The 22,082-nt window shown below is 46.5% G+C and overlaps 1 protein-coding gene across 2 annotated transcripts in view; it reads right to left on the bottom strand.

Annotated features, from left to right (window-relative positions):
* Positions 1 to 1,068: 1,068 nt before the first annotated feature.
* Positions 1,069 to 22,082, bottom strand: part of LOC134983794 (zinc finger protein ZFP2-like) — a 44,812-nt gene continuing 23,798 nt past the window's right edge. Inside the window, exon 7 of one of the 2 annotated variants that reach the window (XM_063949428.1) lies at positions 1,069 to 2,642. In XM_063949428.1, the coding sequence (XP_063805498.1) occupies positions 1,495 to 2,642 (1,148 nt within the window). In that variant the 3' untranslated portion in view covers positions 1,069 to 1,494. Of the gene's footprint in view, positions 2,646 to 22,082 lie in introns of both variants that reach the window. The other variant, XM_063949427.1, reaches the window with a different exon arrangement.

Below are 22,082 nucleotides of genomic sequence, written 5' to 3' on the forward strand. Positions count from 1 at the left end.
CACCCACAATGTCTCCCCCCACTACTGCCATCTGCCCTGTATCCCCACACTACTGCCACCACCGTCTCCCCCCACTACTGCAACCGCCCTGTCTCCCCCCCACTACTGCCACCCACCCTGTCTCCCTCTACTACTGCCACCCGCCCCGTATCCCCCCCACTACTGCCACCCGCCCCATCTCCTCCCAGTAGTTCCAAAGCCCCGCCTCCCCCCACTTCTGCCACCCACACTGTTTTCCCCCCACTACTGCCAGCCACTGTGTCTCCCCCTGACACCTCAGCACTGCTTGAGGACAATATTACCCACTGACAGTGCCTTCGGCAGGCCCCACTACAGAAATAGTGCCACCACTCTGTCTCCCCCCTGACATCTCAGCACTGCTTGGAGATTCTTGGTACTGCTGGTAACAGTCCTTCATCTCCATATGGAAGTAAGCTGGGCAGTAAGGAGGCAGAAGCTGCTTCTGGTTCCATGGACCCTGGTCATGTAGGGCTGGGAGAGTAAGAAAGATTATGTAATAGAGTCACCATCTTACAGGTAGCCAGTGAAGGGAGCAGAGAATGGGTGTTATGTGGCAGGAACGGGCTGGTTAGGTAACAGCTTGGCTGCAGCATTCTGTACAAGCTACAACCGGTGCAATTCTATTGCTGGGAGACCGAGGTAGAGGACATTACAGTAGTCTGTGTGTGATGATACAAGTACATGTATGACTGTAGGTAGATCTTCTGAGGGAAATAAGTGCTGGAGTCTAGTTATGTTCCTCAGATGAGGATCTGATTGTGGCTGATACCTGATGTCTAAGTGTCTCTCCACCATCCAGGACACCGTGGGGGTAATTCCAAGTTGATCGCAGCAGGAATTTAGTTATCAATTGGGCAAAACCATGTGCACTGCAGGGGAGGCAGATGTAACATTTGCAGAGAGAGTTAGATTTGGGTGGGTTATTTTATTTCTGTGCAGAGTAAATACTGGCTGCTTTATTTTTACACTGCAAATTAGATTGCAGATTTAACACACCCCACCCAAATCTCTCTCTCTCTGCACATGTTATATCTGCCTCCCCTGCAGTGCACATGGTTTTGCCCAATTGCTAACTAAATTCCTCCTGCGATCAACTTGGAATTACCCCCCAAGATTCCACACAGGATCAGCATTTTGTAACTCTGAACATCCAAGCACAAGTCTGGTTAGTTTGCAAAGCTGAGCTGTAGCCCTGCCCTTTGTTGGTGAGCTTCTATCATAAGGACGATTCACCAGGTCTGAGTCACAGCGAACTTGCATCACCCACACCTGGAGCTCAGCTAGACATTTAGGATTGGTACTGGGTTCTCAGTACTTGGAGCAAAAGACAGGTCATCTGCATAGCAGTGGTAGATGAGGGCATGACACCTGATTATTTCACCCTGTGGGAGCATGTATATTGCAAAAAGCATAGGAGATAGGAGAAGAACCTTGAAGAACAACATATAGCAATGATAAGTATACTCCAGAAGATTAAAATGGTTTCTCACCTGTGTGACTTCTCTGGTGTTTAACAAGATGTGATTTCTGTGTAAAACATTTCCCACACTCAGAGCAACAATATGGCTTCTCACCTGTGTGACTTCTCTGATGTATAATAAGAACTGATTTGTGTGCAAAACCTTTCCCACACTCAGAACATGGAAATGGCTTCTCACCTGTGTGACGTCTGTGATGTATAAAAAGAGCTGATTTGTGTGCAAAAACTTTCCCACACTCAGAACATTGAAATGGCTTCTCACCTGTGTGACTTCGCTGATGTCTAACAAGATGTGATTTCATTGTAAAATAATTCCCACACTCAGAGCAAGAAAATGGCTTCTCACCTGTGTGACTTCTGCGATGTATAACAAGAGCTGATTTGAGTGCAAAACATTTCTCACACTCTGAACATGGAAATGGCTTCTCACCTGTGTGACTTCGCTGATGTCTAACAAGTTGTGATTTCCGGGCAACACATTTCCCACACTCAGGGCAAGAAAATGGCTTCTCACCTGTGTGACTTCTGTGATGTATAACAAGTTGTGATTTCCATGTAAAACATTTCCCACACTCAGAGCAAGAAATTGGATTCTCACCTGTGTGACTTCTGTTATGACTAACAAGATCTGATTTCTGTGGAAAACATTTCCCACACTCAGGACATTGAAATGGCCTCTCACCTGTGTGACTTCGCTGATGTGTAATAAGTTGTGATTTCTGGGTAAAACATTTCCCACATTCAGAACAGGAATATGGTTTCTCACCTGTATGTATTCTCTTATGTATTACAAGAAGTGATTTGTATGTAAAACATTTTCCACACTCAGAACATGGAAATGGCTTCTCACCTGCCTTAGCTGGCTGATGGGTAATAAGCTTTGTGTTCTGTGTAAAACATTTGGCATCTGTAGAACAAGGAAACACTGTATCTACTGTCAGAGCTGTAACAGATGCACCAATATCAGAGTGATCAGGAGAACATTTCCCAGGATCAGAGGGATCAGCTGATAGAGCTGGATGTATAATTGGGGTAATGGGATTATCTCCTGGAGAATCCTGTCTACTGTCATTATCTTTTATGTCACAATCCGGGGATAACATTAGATGTCCTTCTGAGATGTTCCTGCTTGTGTGTCCATCTGCTGGAAATAAAATACATTATGGAAATGTGACATTTTCTGTAACAATATTAATCTTGTAAACAATAGGAGAAGACGACTCACTGGGACACTTAATTGTAAATGTGTGTGTATAATAAAACATAAAACTTTTAAAGAAGGCTTTATAGTATTGCGTCTCAGACTATCATTGTGTCCTCCCTCCTGAGAACACTCACAATAACAAATGTAATATTATAATAAGACTTAGATATATCTCTCTCTTGTACTGGTAACTAACCATGAAGTATAAATGGAGAGATGTAGTCACTCGGCAAGTCCTATGTCAGCACCAATGTAAAACAATGGATGGGGAACATATCGTATGAATTGGAGATTATAGATGAACAATAATATCAGTTATATGAGCTGATGGATCAGAGAAATGTCTCCTAACATTACTCCTGGAAGCATTGGTAAGGTAACATTCCTTTATGTGTGTGTGCTCATACGCTGGTAAGCCTGTACAAGTGTTACTCACCCTTATATAAGGTATATTACTACAGCAGAGTAGGTGTGGAACAAAGTACTTTACATGCAATACACCATATAATACCCTGTAATCATCATCATCATCATCTGCTAGGTTATAATCCACTGTTACACCCCCATCATCAGTGTCTTACCTCTATATTCACAATAGTAATAAGGATGATGTGTGTACGGTAAGTATGATACAGAGAATTACATATCAGGATCTATACAGCTGCCGCCATACTTCTGCTTCTCATACATGTGCTACTGGCAGCAGTGAACATCTGAGTGAGAGTGCAGGGAAGACAGCAGAGTCTGATGAGAAAGAGATTGGATCTGCCTTTGCAGGGATGTACCACACCTGTCACCCCTGTTATTATATAAAATAATAAATAAGAGGGGCGTGGTCCATCCAGACGTGCTTTCTAGAGCTTTCATTACTACGTGGCTTCTTATCTACCCTAAGAGAAAATTGTTCCTTGAAAGAGATCAGGGAACCAAGAAGTAACCTCTTTGTGGGGGCACTCTTAATCAACAATTGAATTTAAAACATAGCTTTTATTTAGTCAAAAAATAAAAAATGGATATGGTATTTAACCTTTTCCAAACATGATTTTTAAGTATATGTAAAATAATTAGGTTCAAGAACACATTAAATATGCTCAAAGTTGAGAGTTCTTTGTCCTAACTAATCAGACCACACAGTGTGGGTCGCCCATAGGTGAAAATATAATGTCTTATGAGAAACATAATCAAAGAATTAAGGCAATTTCTCTTAATACAATTGGATTTTGAAAAACAGTGGTCAGAAAAATAATCATATTCTGACCTAACGGCACGTCAAAAATTCATAGCAGGACATCCAGCCAACAGCTTATAATTCATTAAGAAAAATATCAAACAGTATCTCGCACAGTCACATAATGGTTATACATGTCACTCTTATTGTAGTAAAGATTACCACAAACATTATAGATAGTTTTGTGACAAAAAATATTCCCAAGCACCTGTAAAAAAATATATAAATAAACCATGCATCCACTAGAAATATAGTTAATTGTTTTCACTGATGAGAAAAAAGAGGCATATGAACAGCCCTTGCGGATCAAAGCAACAGACTATTATCTATAAATGACCAATTAATTGGAAATATCAGTTAATGATTTTGCAGAAAACAGAGAAAAAATAACTGAACGATGACAGTCTCCCTGTAAATAAGATCATGGAATATGGTCATGCAGTCAACATAAGGAGTCTAAGTACTCCACAAATTATGACTGTTAGTTCTAGATAGGAGATGTAACAATATTTAGTTTCAGCAAAGGAAATAACGATGATTAGAGTCTTTCTGTGACTAATTGCAGGATGCAGGTATAGGTTCACAAAGATATATTTCTAACGAGATAAAGCTCCCAAGTACATGATGGGGAGAGTAATAATCATTCTCTTTAACATGGTGAAATTTCTGAACAGTCTCCTGCTGTAGATAGTAAAGGAGCCCATACCAACCTCTGCTGCCTTCCCATGTGTATGCAAGCACACAGTGAATGAGAGGTGAGAGAGCCGGTCCGACGGTAACGGGCCGAAGAAAGAAAGAAGTGGTTCGTCTGTCACCCGCAGCGGCACCCTGCAACCCTGTTAACCGTAGTCAGCGCAGAGTTAACAGGAATCGCCAGGCAGGTGATGAGAGTGCACTGAAATACCTAGTGGGGATAAGGTGTCCCCATATGTAGCCGCTGCGGCTGGCGTCTCCGTCAGTGCCGAGGTCCGGGCCCAGTGACGTATCTCGGGATTCCGGAAATAGCGCCATGTGACGCTCAAGAACAGAACGTACGTTTCACCCTGCGACGGGCTTGATCACCATCTGCCTATGTGGTATACCCCTTCAATTTTCTCTTGAGATTTATTTGTTTTTGACCTTGGGGAGCACCACCAGCAGGATAATTTGTTTCTGGAATATTTTTACCAAATACTATTCCATATTGCTGGTTTGCTATATACTTTTCATTACTTTTCAAATAGGTAGTGCAGGACACCTCCCCTCTTCCCTTCTTATCTACCCTACCTGATAGCTCTCAGTCGCCGCTGGGACCAAGACCCAATCTATTAAGTCCACTACTCTTACTGCCCTAAAGCCGCTCGCTCCGCTCACCGTTCACTGCTGCAGCCTAGTGATGCAGCTGAAGCCATAGGCCGTATTCTGGGTCTAAGTGTGCCCAGTCTTTCCTGCACACTCCGGATACCTGACTTGGAGGCGCTTTTGCCTCAGGTGGGTGCACTGGCTCTTCCGCTACTGCTGGGTACAGAACGGGCTGCGCATAGTCACCGGAGCCCAGCAGTAATATTGGAAAGTGAGGTGATGATCAAGCACTCTTGCTCCGTTGCCCTTTCTCCTAATTCCACTAGCCAATCTGCTAAAGTATCCATGTCGCCTCCCGGGACGTTGGACCTCCGGCCCTGCTAGGTATGAAACATGGCTGCTGCTAGTAGAGATGGTGAAGATTGTGGGTCTCACCGGTTCTGTACGAAGGTCCACTGGTAGACCGACCTCTTCGATGCCAACGCCCTTAGCACTCTCTACCTCCACCCGGCGGGACTCCTGCGCTGCAGTTACTCCTCTCCTAACTCTGCTTCTCCAGTCAGGTGACCGAAAAGCCACCTGGGATTATCCCACCGCTATGCCAGCAATTTCTGTGACCGGATGGTTCTGTATGAAAGCCATTGCCCTGCTTTGGATCCCGCCCAGTCACATAATGGATGTTTAGGTCACACAGGATCTGGCCAAATAGAGGATTCCCACTTACCATCAGTAACCGCCTACTACTGACTCAATGACGAATCACCACTAGTCACTGGACTGGGCCTCTGCACGGTAGCTGGTGGGAGGCGGAGCTTGGAGATGCTGAGTGCACCCTGGACAGCCGGAAAACAGAACTATGGCATAGCACTGCAGGTCACAAGATGAAGCAGTCGTCTTGAGGCAGATGATTATTCACCCAGTCTTAAAAAAGACTCTACCCTATTGCTAGGGGCAACAGCAATACAGCAAGATGTTTACAGCAGCGTGATAATGGTATAATAGCTGTGGAGGCTCACAGGCCTCCTCTTTTTATCTTACTCCAATACACATACCACAGAGGGTAAGTCCACCGTGCTGTTCTCAACCAATCATTGTTTACCCATGTGATGTGCATGCCTTGGTCACATGCACAGCTATCATTGTCCTCTATGGATGGTGGGGAGTAGTCACTCTCCTTTGACCGGAGGGTTGGTATCCACCCTGGTGACGCTCAGTCTAGGCTGGGGGAAGTTTTCCCATCTAAACTACTTCCAGGAATCTGCCCGGGTACCGAGCTCACCATCTCCAGCCTAAAATTGGTCTCCAGAGACGAGCAGACTAGATCCCTGTCAGGGTTTCCTGCCCACCGAGGGTGATCCCTATGGAGCTCCAGAAAATCACTCAGCTTGTTTTAAAGCTGAGCTGCTCCTCTCTCTCCCCATGATACTTCCATGTGGGAGGCTAGAGAGGAAGGAATTCCATTTTGGGGGAAAAGTACTGGGGAAATCCAACAGCCTACACCAGGAACGTCTTTTTGGAGCCGAAATTTACGTCAGACACAACCCCGCAAATGCCTGCATTTTTCCAAACACAACCAGAAAACGGTCAGTTACCACCCACAAACGTCCTCTTCCTGTCAATCACCTTATGACCGCCGTTGCGAATGGATTCTTCGCTAAATCCATCGCTCAGCAATGATTTGCTTTGTACCCGTGCAACACGCCTGCGTATTGCGGTGCATACGCATGCGCAGTAGTAATGTGTTCGCGTTCGCGGCAAAAAACTGCAGCGAGCGATCAACTCGGAATGAACCCCTAAATCCAGTCTGGGGCTTCTATTATAGCAGCACCATAAACCCATTACATATATAAAATGTGTATAACGTGCTCTACCTGGTGCAATGTGTATGACGTGCTCTACCAGCTGCAATGTGTACAACGTGCTCTACCTGGTGCAATGTGTATAACGTGCTCTATCTGCTGCAATGTGTATAACGTGCTCTACCTGCTGCAATGTGTATAACGTGCTCTACCTGCTGCAATGTGTATAACGTGCTCTACCTGCTGCAATGTGTATAACGTGCTCTACCTGCTGCAATGTGTATAACGCGCTCTACCTGCTGCAATGTGTATAACGTGCTCTACCTGGTGCAATGTGTATAACATTCTCTACCTGCTGCAATGTGTATAACGTGCTCTGCCTGCTGCAATGTGTATAACGCGCTCTACCTGCTGCAATGTGTATAACGTGCTCTACCTGGTGCAATGTGTATAACATTCTCTACCTGCTGTAATGTGTATAACGTGCTCTACCTGGTGCAATGTGTATAACGTGCTCTACATGCTGCAATGTGTATAACGTGCTCTACCTGGTGCAATGTGTATAACGTGCTCTACCTGCTGCAATGTGTATAACGTGCTCTACCTGCTGCAATATGTATAACGTGCTCTACCTGCTGCAATGTGTATAACGTGCTCTACCTGCTGCAATGTGTATAACGTGCTCTACCTGCTGCAATGTGTATAACATGCTCTACCTGGTGCAATGTGTATAACGTGCTCTACCTGGTGCAATGTGTATAACGTGCTCTACCTGGTGCAATGTGTATAACGTGCTCTACCTGGTGCAATGTGTATAACGTGCTCTACCTGGTGCAATGTGTATAACGTGCTCTACCTGCTGCAATGTGTATAACGTGCTCTACCTGCTGCAATATGTATAACGTGCTCTACCTGCTGCAATGTGTATAACGTGCTCTACCTGCTGCAATGTGTATAACGTGCTCTACCTGCTGCAATGTGTATAACATGCTCTACCTGGTGCAATGTGTATAACATGCTCTACCTGGTGCAATGTGTATAACGTGCTCTACCTGCTGCAATGTGTATAACGTGCTCTACCTGCTGCAATGTGTATAACGTGCTCTACCTGGCGCAATGTGTATAACGTGCTCTACCTGGTGCAATGTGTATAACGTGCTCTACCTGGTGCAATGTGTATAACGTGCTCTACCTGGTGCAATGCGTAGAACGTGTTCTACCTGGTGCAATGTGTATAAACGTGCTCTACCTGCTGCAATGTGTATAACGTGCTCTACCTGCTGCAATGTGTATAATGTGCTCTACCTGCTGCAATGTGTATAACGTGCTCTACCTGCTGCAATGTGTATAACGTGCACTACCTGCTGCAATGTGTATAAAGCACTCTACCTGGTGCAATGTGTATAAGCAGCACTACTGAGTGGTGCAATGTGTATAACGTGCTCTACCTCGTGCAATGTGTATAAGCAGCACTACTGAGTGGTGCAATGTGTATAACGTGCTCTACCTGGTGCAATGTGTATAACGTGCTCTACCTGGCGCAATGTGTATAACGTGCTCTACCTGCTGCAATGTGTATAACATGCTCTGCCTGCTGCAATGTGTATAACATGCTCTACCTGGTGCAATGTGTATAACGTGCTCTACCTGGTGCAATGCGTATAACGTGTTCTACCTGCTACAATGTGTATAACGTGCTCTACCTGCTGCAATGTGTATAACGTGCTCTACCTGCTGCAATGTGTATAACGTGCTCTACCTGCTGCAATATGTATGACGTGCACTACCTGCTGCAATGTGTATAAAGCACTCTACCTGGTGCAATGTGTATAAGCAGCACTACTGAGTGGTGCAATGTGTATAACGTGCTCTACCTGGTGCAATGTGTATAAGCAGCACTACTGAGTGGTGCAATGTGAATTGGTACTATGATGTGGCCACGCCCCTTCTCCACAAAGTCATGCTCCTAAATTTTTGCTTTACTCTATGGGAGGGGGAGCACCAATTCACTTTCTGACAAAATGCCTAGTTCCATGTCTGGTGCAGAGTATCCGGTATAGCTACACAGCCCAGCAGCACTGTCACCCCTCCCTCCCCTTGCAGCACTTTTGTAGTGTCCAAATCAAGTCTGAGTTTTTATATTTAAATCATTAATAATAACCTTAATTCCAATGGAACCCAGAAGAGGACAGGTAGGACCCCAATTTTGAAAAGTGAGGGGTCCCTGGGACCCACTTTTTTTGGAATCATTGCGATCACTCCCTGGAGTGCTGAGGTGCCGGGAGTATAGCTTCCAGAACCCAGTGCCCTACTACTACCTGCCGCATAGGGAGGGGGGTTTCCCTCACTGAAGCGGTCGCCGGAAAGGTCTATACATTTTAAAGATGGCACCTAGCGCCAGTATACACCACCGTTCAAAAGTTTGGGGTCATCCAATTTTGTGTTTTCCATGAAAACTCACTTATTTATCAAGTGAGTTGCACAATGAATAGAACATATAGTCAGGATATTGCAAAGGTTAGAAATAATTATTTTTATTTGAAATAATAATTTTGTCCTTCAAACTTTGCTCCTTTGCAGCAATTACAGCATTGCAGACCTTTGGCATTCTAGCTGTTAATTTGTTGAGGTAGTCTGAAGAAATTTCACCCCACGCTTCCTGAAGCTCCTCCCACAAGTTGGAGTGGCTTGATGGGCACTTCTTGCGTACCATACGGTCAAGCTGCTCCCACAACAGCTCAGTTGGGTTGAGATCTGGTGACTGTGCAGGCCACTCCATTACAGACAGAATACCAGCTGCCTGCTTCTTCCATAAATAGGTCTTCCATAATTTGGAGGTGTGATTTGGGTCATTGTCCTGTTGTAGGGGGAAATTGGCTCCAATCAAGTGCTGTCCACAGGGTATGGCATGGCGTTGCAAAATGGAGTGATAGCCTTCCTTACTCAAAATCCCTTTTACCTTGTACAAATCTCCCACTTTACCAGCACCAAACCAGCTCCAGACCATCACATTACCTACACCATGCTTGACAGATGGCGTCAGGCACTCTTCCAGCATCTTTTCACTTGTTCTGCGTCTCACAAATGTTCTTCTGTGTGATCCAAACAATTTGATTCATCTAGCCATAACACTTTTTTCCTATCTTCCTCTGTCCAATGTCTGTGTTCTTTTGCCCATATTAATCTTTTCCTTTTATTGGCCAGTCCTTTTACTGCCCATATTAATTTTTTCCTTTTATTGGCATTTTCTTTGCCACTCTACCTAGAAGGCCAGCATCCCGGAGCCGCCTCTTCACTGTAAACATTGACAATGGCGTTTTGTGGGTACCATTTAATGAAGCTGCCAGTTAGGACCTGTGAGGCATCTGCTGCCAGTTAGGACCTGTGAGGCATCTATTTCTCAAACTAGAGACTCTAATGTACTTGTCTTCTTGCTCAGTTGTGCACCGGGGCCTCCCACTTCTCTTTCTACTCTGGTTAGAGCCTGTTTGTGCTGTTCGCTGAAGGGAGTAGTACACACCGTTGTAGGAAATGTTCAGTTTCTCAGCAAGTTCTCGCATGGAATAGCCTTCATTTCTAAGAACAAGAAAAGACTGTCGAGTTTCACATGAAAGGTCTCTTTTTTTTGCCACTTTGAGAGTATAATCGAACCCACAAATGTGATGCTCCAGACACTCAACTAACTCAAAGATAGCCCAGTGTTATAGCTTCTCTAACGAGCAAACCCATTTTCAGCTGTGCTAACATAACTGCACAAGGGTTTTCTAATCATCCATTAGTCTTCTACCGTGATTAGCAAACACAATGTACCATTAGAACACTGGAGTGATGGTTGCTGGAAATGGGCCTCTAGACACCTCTGTAGATATTCCATTAAAAACCAGACGTTTGCAGCTAGTACAGTCATTTACCACATCAACAATGTAAAGAGTGTATTTCTGATTGATTTAATGTTATCTTCATTGAAAAGAAAAGTGCTTTTCCTTAAAAAATAAATGTCTAAGTGACCCCAAGCTTTTGAACGGTAGTGTATGATCTGGTGCATCTGAAGATGTGAACCGGACCACTAGCTCAGGAGATCCAATTGAAATGTTCTGGCATGGAACCTTCCATACTGGATCGCCTCGTATGAGGCTAACATCTTTCCCAACAATCTTATGCAAAGATGGAGACCCGATTCGGTCGTATACCTGCTCGGACCATATCCTGGAGCGTCCTTGCCTTGTCCTCTGGGAGGAACACTTTCTGAGCCACTGTATCCAGAAACATTCCCAGGAACTGGAGCTACTGAGTAGGCTCATGTTACTGCGAATGTTTCTCAGAAGTAGGGACTTCTGTAAATTGAGGATCCACCCATGATGTGACAGAAGCCGAATAGTGCGGCCTATATTGAGCAATAGAAGCTCACTGGATCTCACTTTTTATCAAGAGATCATCTAGGTAAGGGACAATATTGATCCCTTGGACTCGGAGCTGGAACATCATCTCCACCATCACCTTTGTGAAGACCCTTGGAGCTGTGGTCAGGCCAAAGGGTGGCGCCTGGAACTGGTAGCGACCGTTCAACAGGGCAAACCGTAGGTAAGCCTGGTGAGACGGCCATATCAGTAAATGGAGATGAGCATCATTTATATCAAACAAAACCATGAACTCCTGTTCTTCCAAACCCGCAATCATTGCTCGCAAGGATTCCATCTTGAACTTGAAAACCTTTAGTGAAGGATTCAAGGATTTTAGATTAAAAATGGGCCTTAGCGAACCGTCCGGTTTTGGTACCACAAACAGGATGGAGTAGTAACCCTTTCCCTGTTGTTGTAGTGGCACTGGAACAATGACTTGGGACTGGGCCAGCTTTAGGATGGCCTGTTGCAGCGTAACTCGTGTATCCTCCAAAACTAGTAAACTTGATTAGAAAAATCGTTGGGGAGCAGCACTGCTGAACTCCAGCTTGTAGCCAAGAAATTAGGTCCTTTACCCAGGCATCCTGGCAGGAGCTTTCCCAGATGCGGCTGAAGTGACGCATGTCGGTGTCCGGAGCCTTAACTCCGGCGTGGTCTCCTTGGTGATGCGATCCCGGTGGTTGGCGCAGTTGCGGCGGCGCGGAGCTGCTTGCAGCGGGTAATTGGGCACATGTGCGGCTTCCGGAGGTCAGGGGCCGGTGACCCAGATGCTGCGGCGGGTAGTTGCTGCAGCAGAGCCCTCTGGTGGTGAATCTGTATCAGGAAGTCAATGCCAGAGCTGGGTTAGCTTAAGTGCTGCAGCTGAGAATGTCCCCAGTGTTGGGGGTGGCCATGTTGGAGACTTGAGATCTGCCAATTGAATCCACACTCTGTGTCCAGCCAATCTGGTATAGTCTTCCCTTATAAAAGGGGACTGGCTCAGGGAGAGAGTGCCAGTGCTTCAAGTTACTTTCCTGTGAAAGGTGCTCCAGCTCTGTGCTCCCAGGCTGCTCCTGGTTCGGTTGCTATCATCTGTCATGACCTATCACTGCTGCAGTCCTGTCGCTTAACCCATCTCCACTCATGGAGGCGCTCACGGGGCTCCCGGTCGTAAAGGAGCTTCGGGTGCTAAACGTTGGTTCCTGCGAGCGTCTCGCAAGCTCAGGCCACAGTCTTCGCTTCTTCCAGATCGGAGTTCTTCAGCCGCGCTTTCCAAGCCCAAGCCAGTCTTCATTTCATCAAAGTCAGAGTTTCTCCGCCTCATCTACCCGTCACAAGCCACAATCTTTCAGCTCTTCAAAAACCCAGTCTCCTTCAGCCTTGTCTATCAATCGCAAACCACAGTCTTTCAGTTTCGCAATACCGGTGATCTTGAGCTTCATTCCTCAACTTGTTTAATCATAGACTTCAGTTCATTATTCCATGTATTTCAATTCCTCAAGTATCGGTGTACAGTCGTTTGTTCATTAAAAACACAGTTATTCTTCTACAGAGTTCTCATTCTCCAGCCAACTCTAACACCCACTAGGCCTCCACTTCATGAGGAAGAACTACATTCAACCTTCTTGTCTACTTCCTACACAGTCAGCTGTCCTCCCAGCCCAAGTTTGATTGTCGGAACCCCAATCTCCGCCGAGCATGACAACGCAGTCGAAATCCCACCTCGAGATCCCCTCAGGGTGGGGGGGGCACCATCATGCTGAGGCCCTAATGGAAGCTGAACTGGTGCTTTGTTCCCGAGAACCTGCGACGGCTGGTTTTCTTGTCTTGCCTCTGGTGCCTTCCACCGCGTTTGAGGTGCCTCCGGCTCTTGATCTGAACCTGGCAGTCCAAAAGGGGTAGGAACACCTAGCCAGTGGGGCCCCAGAGGGGAGAAAAGTGGATTTATCTGCAGTAACCTTTGAAATCCATGTATCCAACTCAACCCCGAATAGCCACTCCCCTGAGAAAGGAAGATACTCCACACTCTGCGCTTGGAATCTGTGTCCGCTATCCACTGACGAAGCCACAAAGTTCTGCGCGCCGACGCCTCCATGGCAGTAGTCCTAGCGTTAATAGCGCCTTTCCCCTTGAAAGAGTCACGCAGGACATGTGTAGTGTCCTTATTGTGCTTTATGAGAGTCACCAGGGACGTATCTCCAGCAAGGCTTTCTTGAATGTGACTCGCCCATGTATGAATGGCATGTGTCATCCGGCAACCCGCTATCACAGGTCTTTGTGATACACCAGCCGCTGTGTAAATAGACTTTAATGTAGTCTCTATTTTCCTATCCCCAGGGTCCTTTAATGCAGAGGAGCCAGGGACTGGTAATAGCACTTTCTTTGATAGGAGACTGATACGTCTACTGCCGGGGAATCTTCCCAGTTTTACCTGCCTTCTGGAGTAAATGGGAAAGTGTGCAGAAACCGATTTGTCACCTGGTATTTTTTCATCAGGATTTTTCCAGGTTAACCTAAACATGTCATCTAGTTCCTTAGAATCAGGGAAAGTGACACTAATTTATTTTTCTGTGCTAAGAAAAACGACTGCTGTATGGCAGAAGGTGAGTCCTCTGTAATAGGATCCCATTCCTCCCCCTCCTCCTGTACCTTGTCCTCAGATTCTGAGAGTAAATCAGGCAGCCCACGCTTATGTGGGCCTGAACTAGGGAGGGGGGGCTGTTTATCATCTGCCCTTCCAGCTAGGTCTGCTACAGCCTGCTGCAGTTGTTGTGTCTTTTGATTATTAGCAGTGAGCTGGGATGACATGTCCGCCATCATGGTTTTTATGGCACTGAGCCAGGATGGCTCCTGCCCCTTCCCCCAGTCTCCTCACTAACTTGAGAGGACTGACTGCATAGTTCACATGAGAGGGAACCAGCCTCAGAGGGAGAGAATCTGGTGTGACATACACTGTATAATTGGTTTTACCATTTACAGTATACAAACACACAAACGTGTATATATAGCAAGCCTGCCCTTACTGTATGTGAGAAGGAAACACAGAAAGAGGAACAGCACACCCAGGCCCAGCAGACTCAGTGAGACTGCAGGCTGTCTGTATCACGGTGTAACACCGGAGTTCTTGTCCTTTTCAGGACACTAAAGCGTGTATAATAGCGTCTCTCCCCCATATTGACACCCCTGTACCAGTTTCCTGTGTATCCCGAGTGTCTGCAGGAGCTGTGTGTACTTGCTGCTGCAGCTGTAAGCAGAGGAAGTGTGCCGCGACCAGTTGCAAGGTGTTCCGCGGAGCCAGGGCAGTTTCCTGCACCTTCAGAGTGAACTGTTGGCCCGGGCTCTTCTTAGAGGATCAGTCATGCTCCGCTCGTGACGTATGCCTTGAAGATGCGGTGGTGTGATATCATAGGTCACGGCCGACGCTTCTCACCACCCTGCCAGCCCACCCGCCTGCATACACATCTGTCCAGTTCCTGCCTGCATACACAGCTTTCCTTGTGCTCCCACATCCACACCTGCCCGACCACCCACTGCTCAGTATTCGCAGCACACCACTATGAACAATCCCCACCACGGAGGGACCTGGAGGAGGGCTAATATTTGTTTTTTTTTCCTCTAGTGGGGAACAATAGGATTTATGTGGGGAGAATAAGGATTTATGTGGGGAACAATGTGAATAATTTATGTGGGGAGCAACAGGATTTATGTAGGGAGCAATATGATTTATGTGGGGAGCAATGTGATTGTTTTTTCTGTGTAGACCAATTTTTTTACTACGAGGGCCAATGTGTGTTTTTTGTTTTTTTCTGTGGGGAACTGATGGTGTGCTTTGGCAATTTTAAAATATTGTTTGGTGTGCCGCAAGTAAAAAAAGGTTGAAAATCACTGCCGTAGAGGATGCTGGGGTCCACTTCATGACCATGGTGTATAGACTGTTCTGCAGGAGCCATGGGCACTCTTAAGACTTTTCAATGGGTGTGAACTGGCTTCTCCGTCTCTGCCCCTACTCCAGACCTCAGTTGTAGGAACTGTGCCCAGGGAGACTGACATTTCGAGGAAAGGAATTACTAATTGTGAGATATCTACCAACTCACACCCACAACCATGCCGCACACATGGCATTTAACATAACTCATGCCAATAGGCATGAACCAATTACAGCAACAAGCTGAAACTAACAAAACACAACTTGTGTAACTCTAATAACAAAACTGCAGGTAAAGTACGCACTGGGACGGGCACCTAGCATCCTCTACAGACTAGGAGAAAAGGATTTACCGGTAGGTATCAAAAACGAGTTATATGGTAAGAACTTACCTTTGTTAAAACTCTTTCTGCGGGGTACACTATGGGAGGGGATGCACTGTAGCGGGCACAAGAACCCAGCGTCCAAAGGAAGCATCCTGGGAAGCGGCAGTATCGAAGGCATAGAACCTTAGGAACGTGATCCCGGAGGCCCACGTAGCTGCCTTGCACAATTGATCAAGGGTCATACCACGTTGGGACGCCCAAGAAGATCCAACAGACCGAGTAGAATGGGCAGTAATGTGATCAGGAGCTGACAGACCAGCCCTCACATAAGCATTCTAATCCATCTGGCCAGGGTCCGCTTGTGAGCAGGCCAGCCACATTTGTGAAATCAAAACAAAACAAAGAGAGAATCAGATTTTCAAATTGAAGCAGTTCTCTTCACATAGATACGGAGAGCCCATACCACATCCAAAGACTGCTCTTTGGGAGACAAATCAGGAGAGACAAAGGCCGGAACCACAATCTCCTGATTAAGGTGGAACGAAGAAACCACCTTAGGTAAATATCTGGGACGAGTACTAAGAACCGCCCGGTCACAGTGAAAAATCAGATATGGGGAACAACAAGACAAGGCACCCAGATCCGACACTCTACTAGCAGAGGCATTAGCCAGCAAGAACACCACCTTAAAGGAAAGCCACTTAAGGTCAGCTGAACCAAGGGGTTCAAATGGAGGTTCCTGCAACGCCTCCAAAACCACGACAATTCCCAAGGAGCCACAGGCGGGACATAGGGAGGTTGGATACACCCTGAGTGAAAGTATGAACATCAGGTAAAGTCGCAATTTTTCTCTGAAACCACACCGACAAGGCAGAAATATGAACCTTTAGGGAGGCCAGATGCAGGCCTAACTCTAGGCCTTACTGCAGAAAAGCCAAAAGCTTGGCTGTACTAAACTTGGAAGCGTCATAATTGTTAGATGCGCATTAAACAAAGTAGGCATGCCAGACCCTATGGTAAATCCGAGCAGAAGCCGGTTTCCGGGCCCGCAACATAGTTTTAATGACTTCTTCAGAAAAACTCTTATCCCTCAAGACGGAAGCTTCAAGAGCCACGCCGTCAAAGACAGCCGGGCTAGGTCCTGGTAGACACAGGGGCCCTGAACGAGGAGGTCTGGGCGTTGTGGAAGTAGAACTGGACGCTCTGATGACAGGCCCTGCAGGTCTGAGAACCAGTGCCGTCTGGGCCACGCCAGAGCTATGAGAAGCAGAGTTCCTTTTTCTTGCTTGAACTTCTGAATTACCCTGGGCAGGAGTGACAACGGAGGGAACACGTACGGCAGCCGAAACCTCCACGGCACCTCTAGCCATCCACGAATGCTGCTTGAGAATCCCTTGTCCTTGCTCCGAAGACCGGAACCTTGTGATTGTGTCGAGACGCCATCAGATCCACATCTGGAAGACCCCACTTTTCCACGAGTAGTTGAAACACTTCTGGATGGAGGCCCCCACTCGCCGGAATGCACGTCCTGACGACTGAGAAAGTCCGCTTCCCAATTCAGGACTCCCGGAATGAATATTGCCGATTTGGCCAGTAGATGGCATTCCGCCCAACGAAGAATCCGTGAGACTTCCTTCATTGCCAAACGGCTTTCTAGTGCCTCCTTGATGATTTTATGTAAGCCACTGTGGTGGCGTTGTCCGACTGTACTTGAACAGGATGGTTCTGAATTAAATGCTGGGCCAGGTTCAATGCATTGAAGACCGCCCGCCATTCCAGAATGTTGATCGAGAGGAGAGATTCCTCCTTGGTCCACCGACCCTGAAGGGAGTGCTGTTCCAGCACCGCCCCCCAATCTCTTAGACTGGCATCTGTCGTCAACAGGACCCAGTTGGATATCCAGAAGGGACGACCCCTGCACAATTGTTGGTCCTGGAGCCACTAAAACAACGACAGACGGACCTCTGGAGTCAATAAGATCAATTCAGATCTGATCCGGTGAGGCAGGCCGTCCCACTTGGCTAGAATCAGCCTCTGGAGGGGGCGGGAATGGAATTGAGCATACTCCACCATGTCAAATGCTGATACCATGAGGCCCAGCACCTGCATTGCCGAGTGTATCGACACTTGCGGACGAGAAAGGAAGCAACAAATCCTGTCCTGAAGCTTCAGGACTTTCTCCTGAGACAAGAACAACCTTTGGTTGTGAGTGTCCAACAGCGCTCCCAGGTGCACCATGCTCTGAGCAGGGACCAGAGAGGATTTCTTCCAGTTGATGAGCCACCTGTGGGCTTGTAGAAACCGGACCGTCATATCCAGATGACGTAGGAGAAGATCTGGGGAATTTGCCAGGATTAACAAGTCGTCCAGATACGGCAGTATCCTGACCCCTTGACGGCGGAGTACCACCATCATCACCGCCATGACTTTGGTGAAGACTCGCAGAGCCGTTGTTAAACCAGAACGTAACGTCCGAAACTGGTAATGGAGGTTGCCAATAGCAAACCTCAGGTATTGTTGATGTGACACTGCTATAGGAATATGCAGGTAAGCATCATGTATGTCCAGGGAGACCATGTAGTCCCCAGGTTCCAAGGCCAGAACTATAGAGCGAAGGGTTTCCATACGGAACTTGGAAACCTTCACAAACCTGTTCAATGCCTTGAGGTTAAGAATGGGCCGGGAGGACCCATTCGGTTTCAGGACTAGAAACAGCGGAGAATAGTATCCCCGTCCCCTCTGAGCAAGAGGCAACTGTACTACGACTCCTGTATCCAGGAGGGTCTGTATCACCGAGTGTAGAGTTTTTGCCTTTGTCTGGTCCAAAGGGACGTCTGTCTGGCAAAATCGATGAGGGGGTCAGTTTTTATAGGTTATGGCATAACCTCGAGTGACGACTTCCCGTACCCAGGCATTTGAAGTGGTCTTCAACCATTCCTGGGTATACCCTAGAAGCCGGCCCCCCACCCTGGGATCCCCCAGGGTAAGTCCCGCCCCGTCATGCGGCAAGCTTATCGATCTTGGCAGCTGGCTGACGGGCAGCCCAGGCTCTTTTGGGCTTCAGCTTACCAGGTTTGGAAGTGCGGGCCTGCTTTTAGTACGCCTGACCTTTTGCTTTACCTGAAGGATGAAAAGAGCGAAAGATGGTACCTTTAGCCTTCGACACAGAAGGAGCGGTATTAGGCAGACAGGCAGTTTTGGCAGTACAACTAATATGGTTTGATCTGCGCTAAAATGTATAAAGTGGCAGCTAATGTGGTACAAATGAGCCTTCACCAAGACCCCCAACAAGAACCAAAGACAAAATATAGTGACCACACCCGGCGCTACTTATTTCACCCAAATAAAAAGGATTCTCATTGGTAGCTTACTTTTTCAGTAATATTCATGTTTACATTGGTGTCATAACGGACTTATTTCAAAGATGACAAATATCTGAAAAATGAAGATACACAAAACATAGTGCAACCAATTTTGGTGATGAATTTATTTGTTCAACTCACATAAATATGAGTCAATATGGCATATCATCCACCAGATGGCGTTGGTCCTTAGTATTCACAGGGATTTCAAAACAATGTGGCAGAGAAACTCCAATGGATGGTACAAAACATCAATCCCCGCAGAGTGTACTGGGAACTCAAAGAAATACATATATATGGTGCAATAGAGCTTAGCCATAAAAAGGTCATTTCCGGTGACGCACTTCCGCATTAGACGGCGATGCACATCAGGATCAAGATTGTCTGCAGGAGGGGGGCAATGAAGAGGGTATTTAAACGGCGCCTGGTGAGTAGAACCTTATGCTTCTGAGGAAGATCGTTTGGACCGAGAGCGCGCTTAAGCACAAGGTTCCTACTACCCGGAAACCCGTCCATTACACAGTTACAGCTGGCTCTGTTTGGAATTCGGTCTCCGGTGTTGATCCCAGATGGGTGATATATGCTTTTAAATATTTGTTTGATGTAAGTGTGTCTTTGTCAGAATAAAACGTTTTTATGGCTAAGCTCTATTGCACCATATATATATATATATATATATATATATATATATATATATATATATATATATATATTTATTTGAGTTCCCAGTACACTCTGCGGGGATTGATGTTTTGTGCCATCCATTGGAGTTTCTCTGCCACATTGTTTTGAAATCCCTGTGAAAACTAAGGACCAACGCCATCTGGTGGATGATATGCCATATTGACTCATATTTATGTGAGTTGAACAAATAAATACTCCTTTAATTCATCACCAAAATTGGTTGCACTATGTTTTGTGTATCTTCATTTTCAGATATTTGTCATCTTTGAAATAAGTCCGTTATGACACCAATGTAAACATGAATATTACTGAAAAAGTAAGCTACCAATGAGAATCCTTTTAATTTGGGTGAAATAAGTAGCGCCGGGTGTGGTCACTATATTTTGTCTTCAGTTTTGGCAGTAGCCAAGTCAGCCACAATTTTATTTAAGTCCTCCCCAAACAGAATATCTCCCTTGAAAGGGAGTACCTCCAGGGTTTTTCTAGAGTCCAGAACCACAGACCAGGATCTCAGCCACAATATCCGGCGAGCCAGGACTGACGTAGCAGAGGCCTTGGCTGCTAGGATACCGGCATCAGAAGCCGCCTCTTTAATATATTGAGAAGCTGTGACAATATATGACAAGCATTGTCTAGCATGGTCAGAAGAGATTTCAGCTTCTAACTCCAAGGCCCATGCTTCAATAGCCGCTGCAGCCCATGTTGCTGCAATAGTGGGCCTTTGTGCAGCACCCGTGAGGGTGTAAATCGCTTTCAGACAACCCTCCACACGTTTATCAGTAGGCTCTTTTAGAGACGTGACGGTAGTGACAGGTAGAGCTGAGGAAACCACCATCCTAGCCACATGTGAGTCCACTGGAGGAGGCGTTTCCTAATTCTTAGACAGCTCTGGCGCGAGGGTATAGCGAGCCAGCATCTTCTTTTGAGGCACAAACTTCGTACCCGGGTTTTCCCAGGGTTCCTGACGTATATCCACTAGGTGATCAGAGTGAGGTAAAACCTGTTTAACCACCTTCTGACGCTTGAACCTATCTGGTTTCTTAGGAGGGACGGATGGCTCGGGATCATCAGTAATCTGCAGAATTAACTTAATAGCCTCCAAAAGATCAGGAACATCCATATGTGAACTATCCTCCCCATCAGCCGTATCTGAGTCAGAACCTGTGGGGGGTCAGTATATGTGCCGTCTTCATCCGACGAGGCGTCAGTGACAGCAGTGGATTGTGAGGAGACAAGGGCTCGCTTAGAGGACCTCTTGGACTTAGGCGAGCATTGGTCAGCCTTTTTAGTAGTCAAGGACTGGTTCAACTTCTTCAATTGAGCAGATAAATTGTCCGCCCACGGCGGGTTAGCTGCAGGCACTACTTACAGTTGTACCGGCATTGGGGGTTCCACAGGGGGTGTTAGTTTATGAACTAGCGTATGCAGAAGCGTGGAAAAAGCGGCCCACGGTGGGTCAGTATGTGCCTCTGTTGCCACAGTCCCACTGGGGGGCAGGGAGCTCCCAGAACCAGAGCCCACAGCTGCTATATTCTCCTCATATGGCCCCGTGGGATCAGCAACACCGGCAGTGTGTTCTGCCTCAGAACCGTTACCCTCAGAAGCAGACATGATATAACTTGCAGTATGAGGTAACACAGTACAATTATCAGCAGCACTATACCTCTACACCCAAACCCCTGCGCAGTGTAGTCAGCACTAGCAGAGATAAAGGAAAGATATGGTGACTAAATCAGAGAAAAAATAAGAATTTACTCACCGGTAATTCTATTTCTCGTAGTCTGTAGTGGATGCTGGGTACTCCATAAGGACCATGGGGAATAGACGGGCTCCGCAGGAGACTGGGCACTCTTAAAAGAAAGATTAGGTACTATATCTGGTGTGCACTGGCTCCTCCCTCTATGCCCATCCTCCAGACCACAGTTAGGGAAACTGTGCCCCGGAAGAGCTGACATTACTAGGAAAGGATTTGGAATCCAGGGTTAGACTCATACCAGCCACACCAATCACACCGTACAACTTGTGATAACTATACCCAGTTAACAGTATGAACAACAAATGAGCCTCATTTAACAGATGGCTCATAACAATAACCCTTTAGTTAAGCAATAACTATATACATGTATTGCAGAGAGTCCGCACTTGGGACGGTCTCCCAGCATCCAGAATTACCGGTGAGTGAATTCTTATTTTCTCTGACGTCCTAGTGGATGCTGGGTACTCCGTAAGCACCATGGGGATTATACCAAAGCTCCCAAACGGGTGGGAGAGTGCGGATGATTCTGCAGCACCTAATGAGCAAACTCAAGGTCCTCCTCAGCCAGGGTATCAAACTTGTAGTAATTTTGCAAAAGTGTTTGAACCCGACCAAGTAGCAGCTCGGCAAAGTTGTA

This window comes from Pseudophryne corroboree (genome assembly GCF_028390025.1).
Source record: "Pseudophryne corroboree isolate aPseCor3 chromosome 3 unlocalized genomic scaffold, aPseCor3.hap2 SUPER_3_unloc_24, whole genome shotgun sequence".
Taxonomy (NCBI): Eukaryota; Metazoa; Chordata; class Amphibia; order Anura; family Myobatrachidae; genus Pseudophryne; species Pseudophryne corroboree.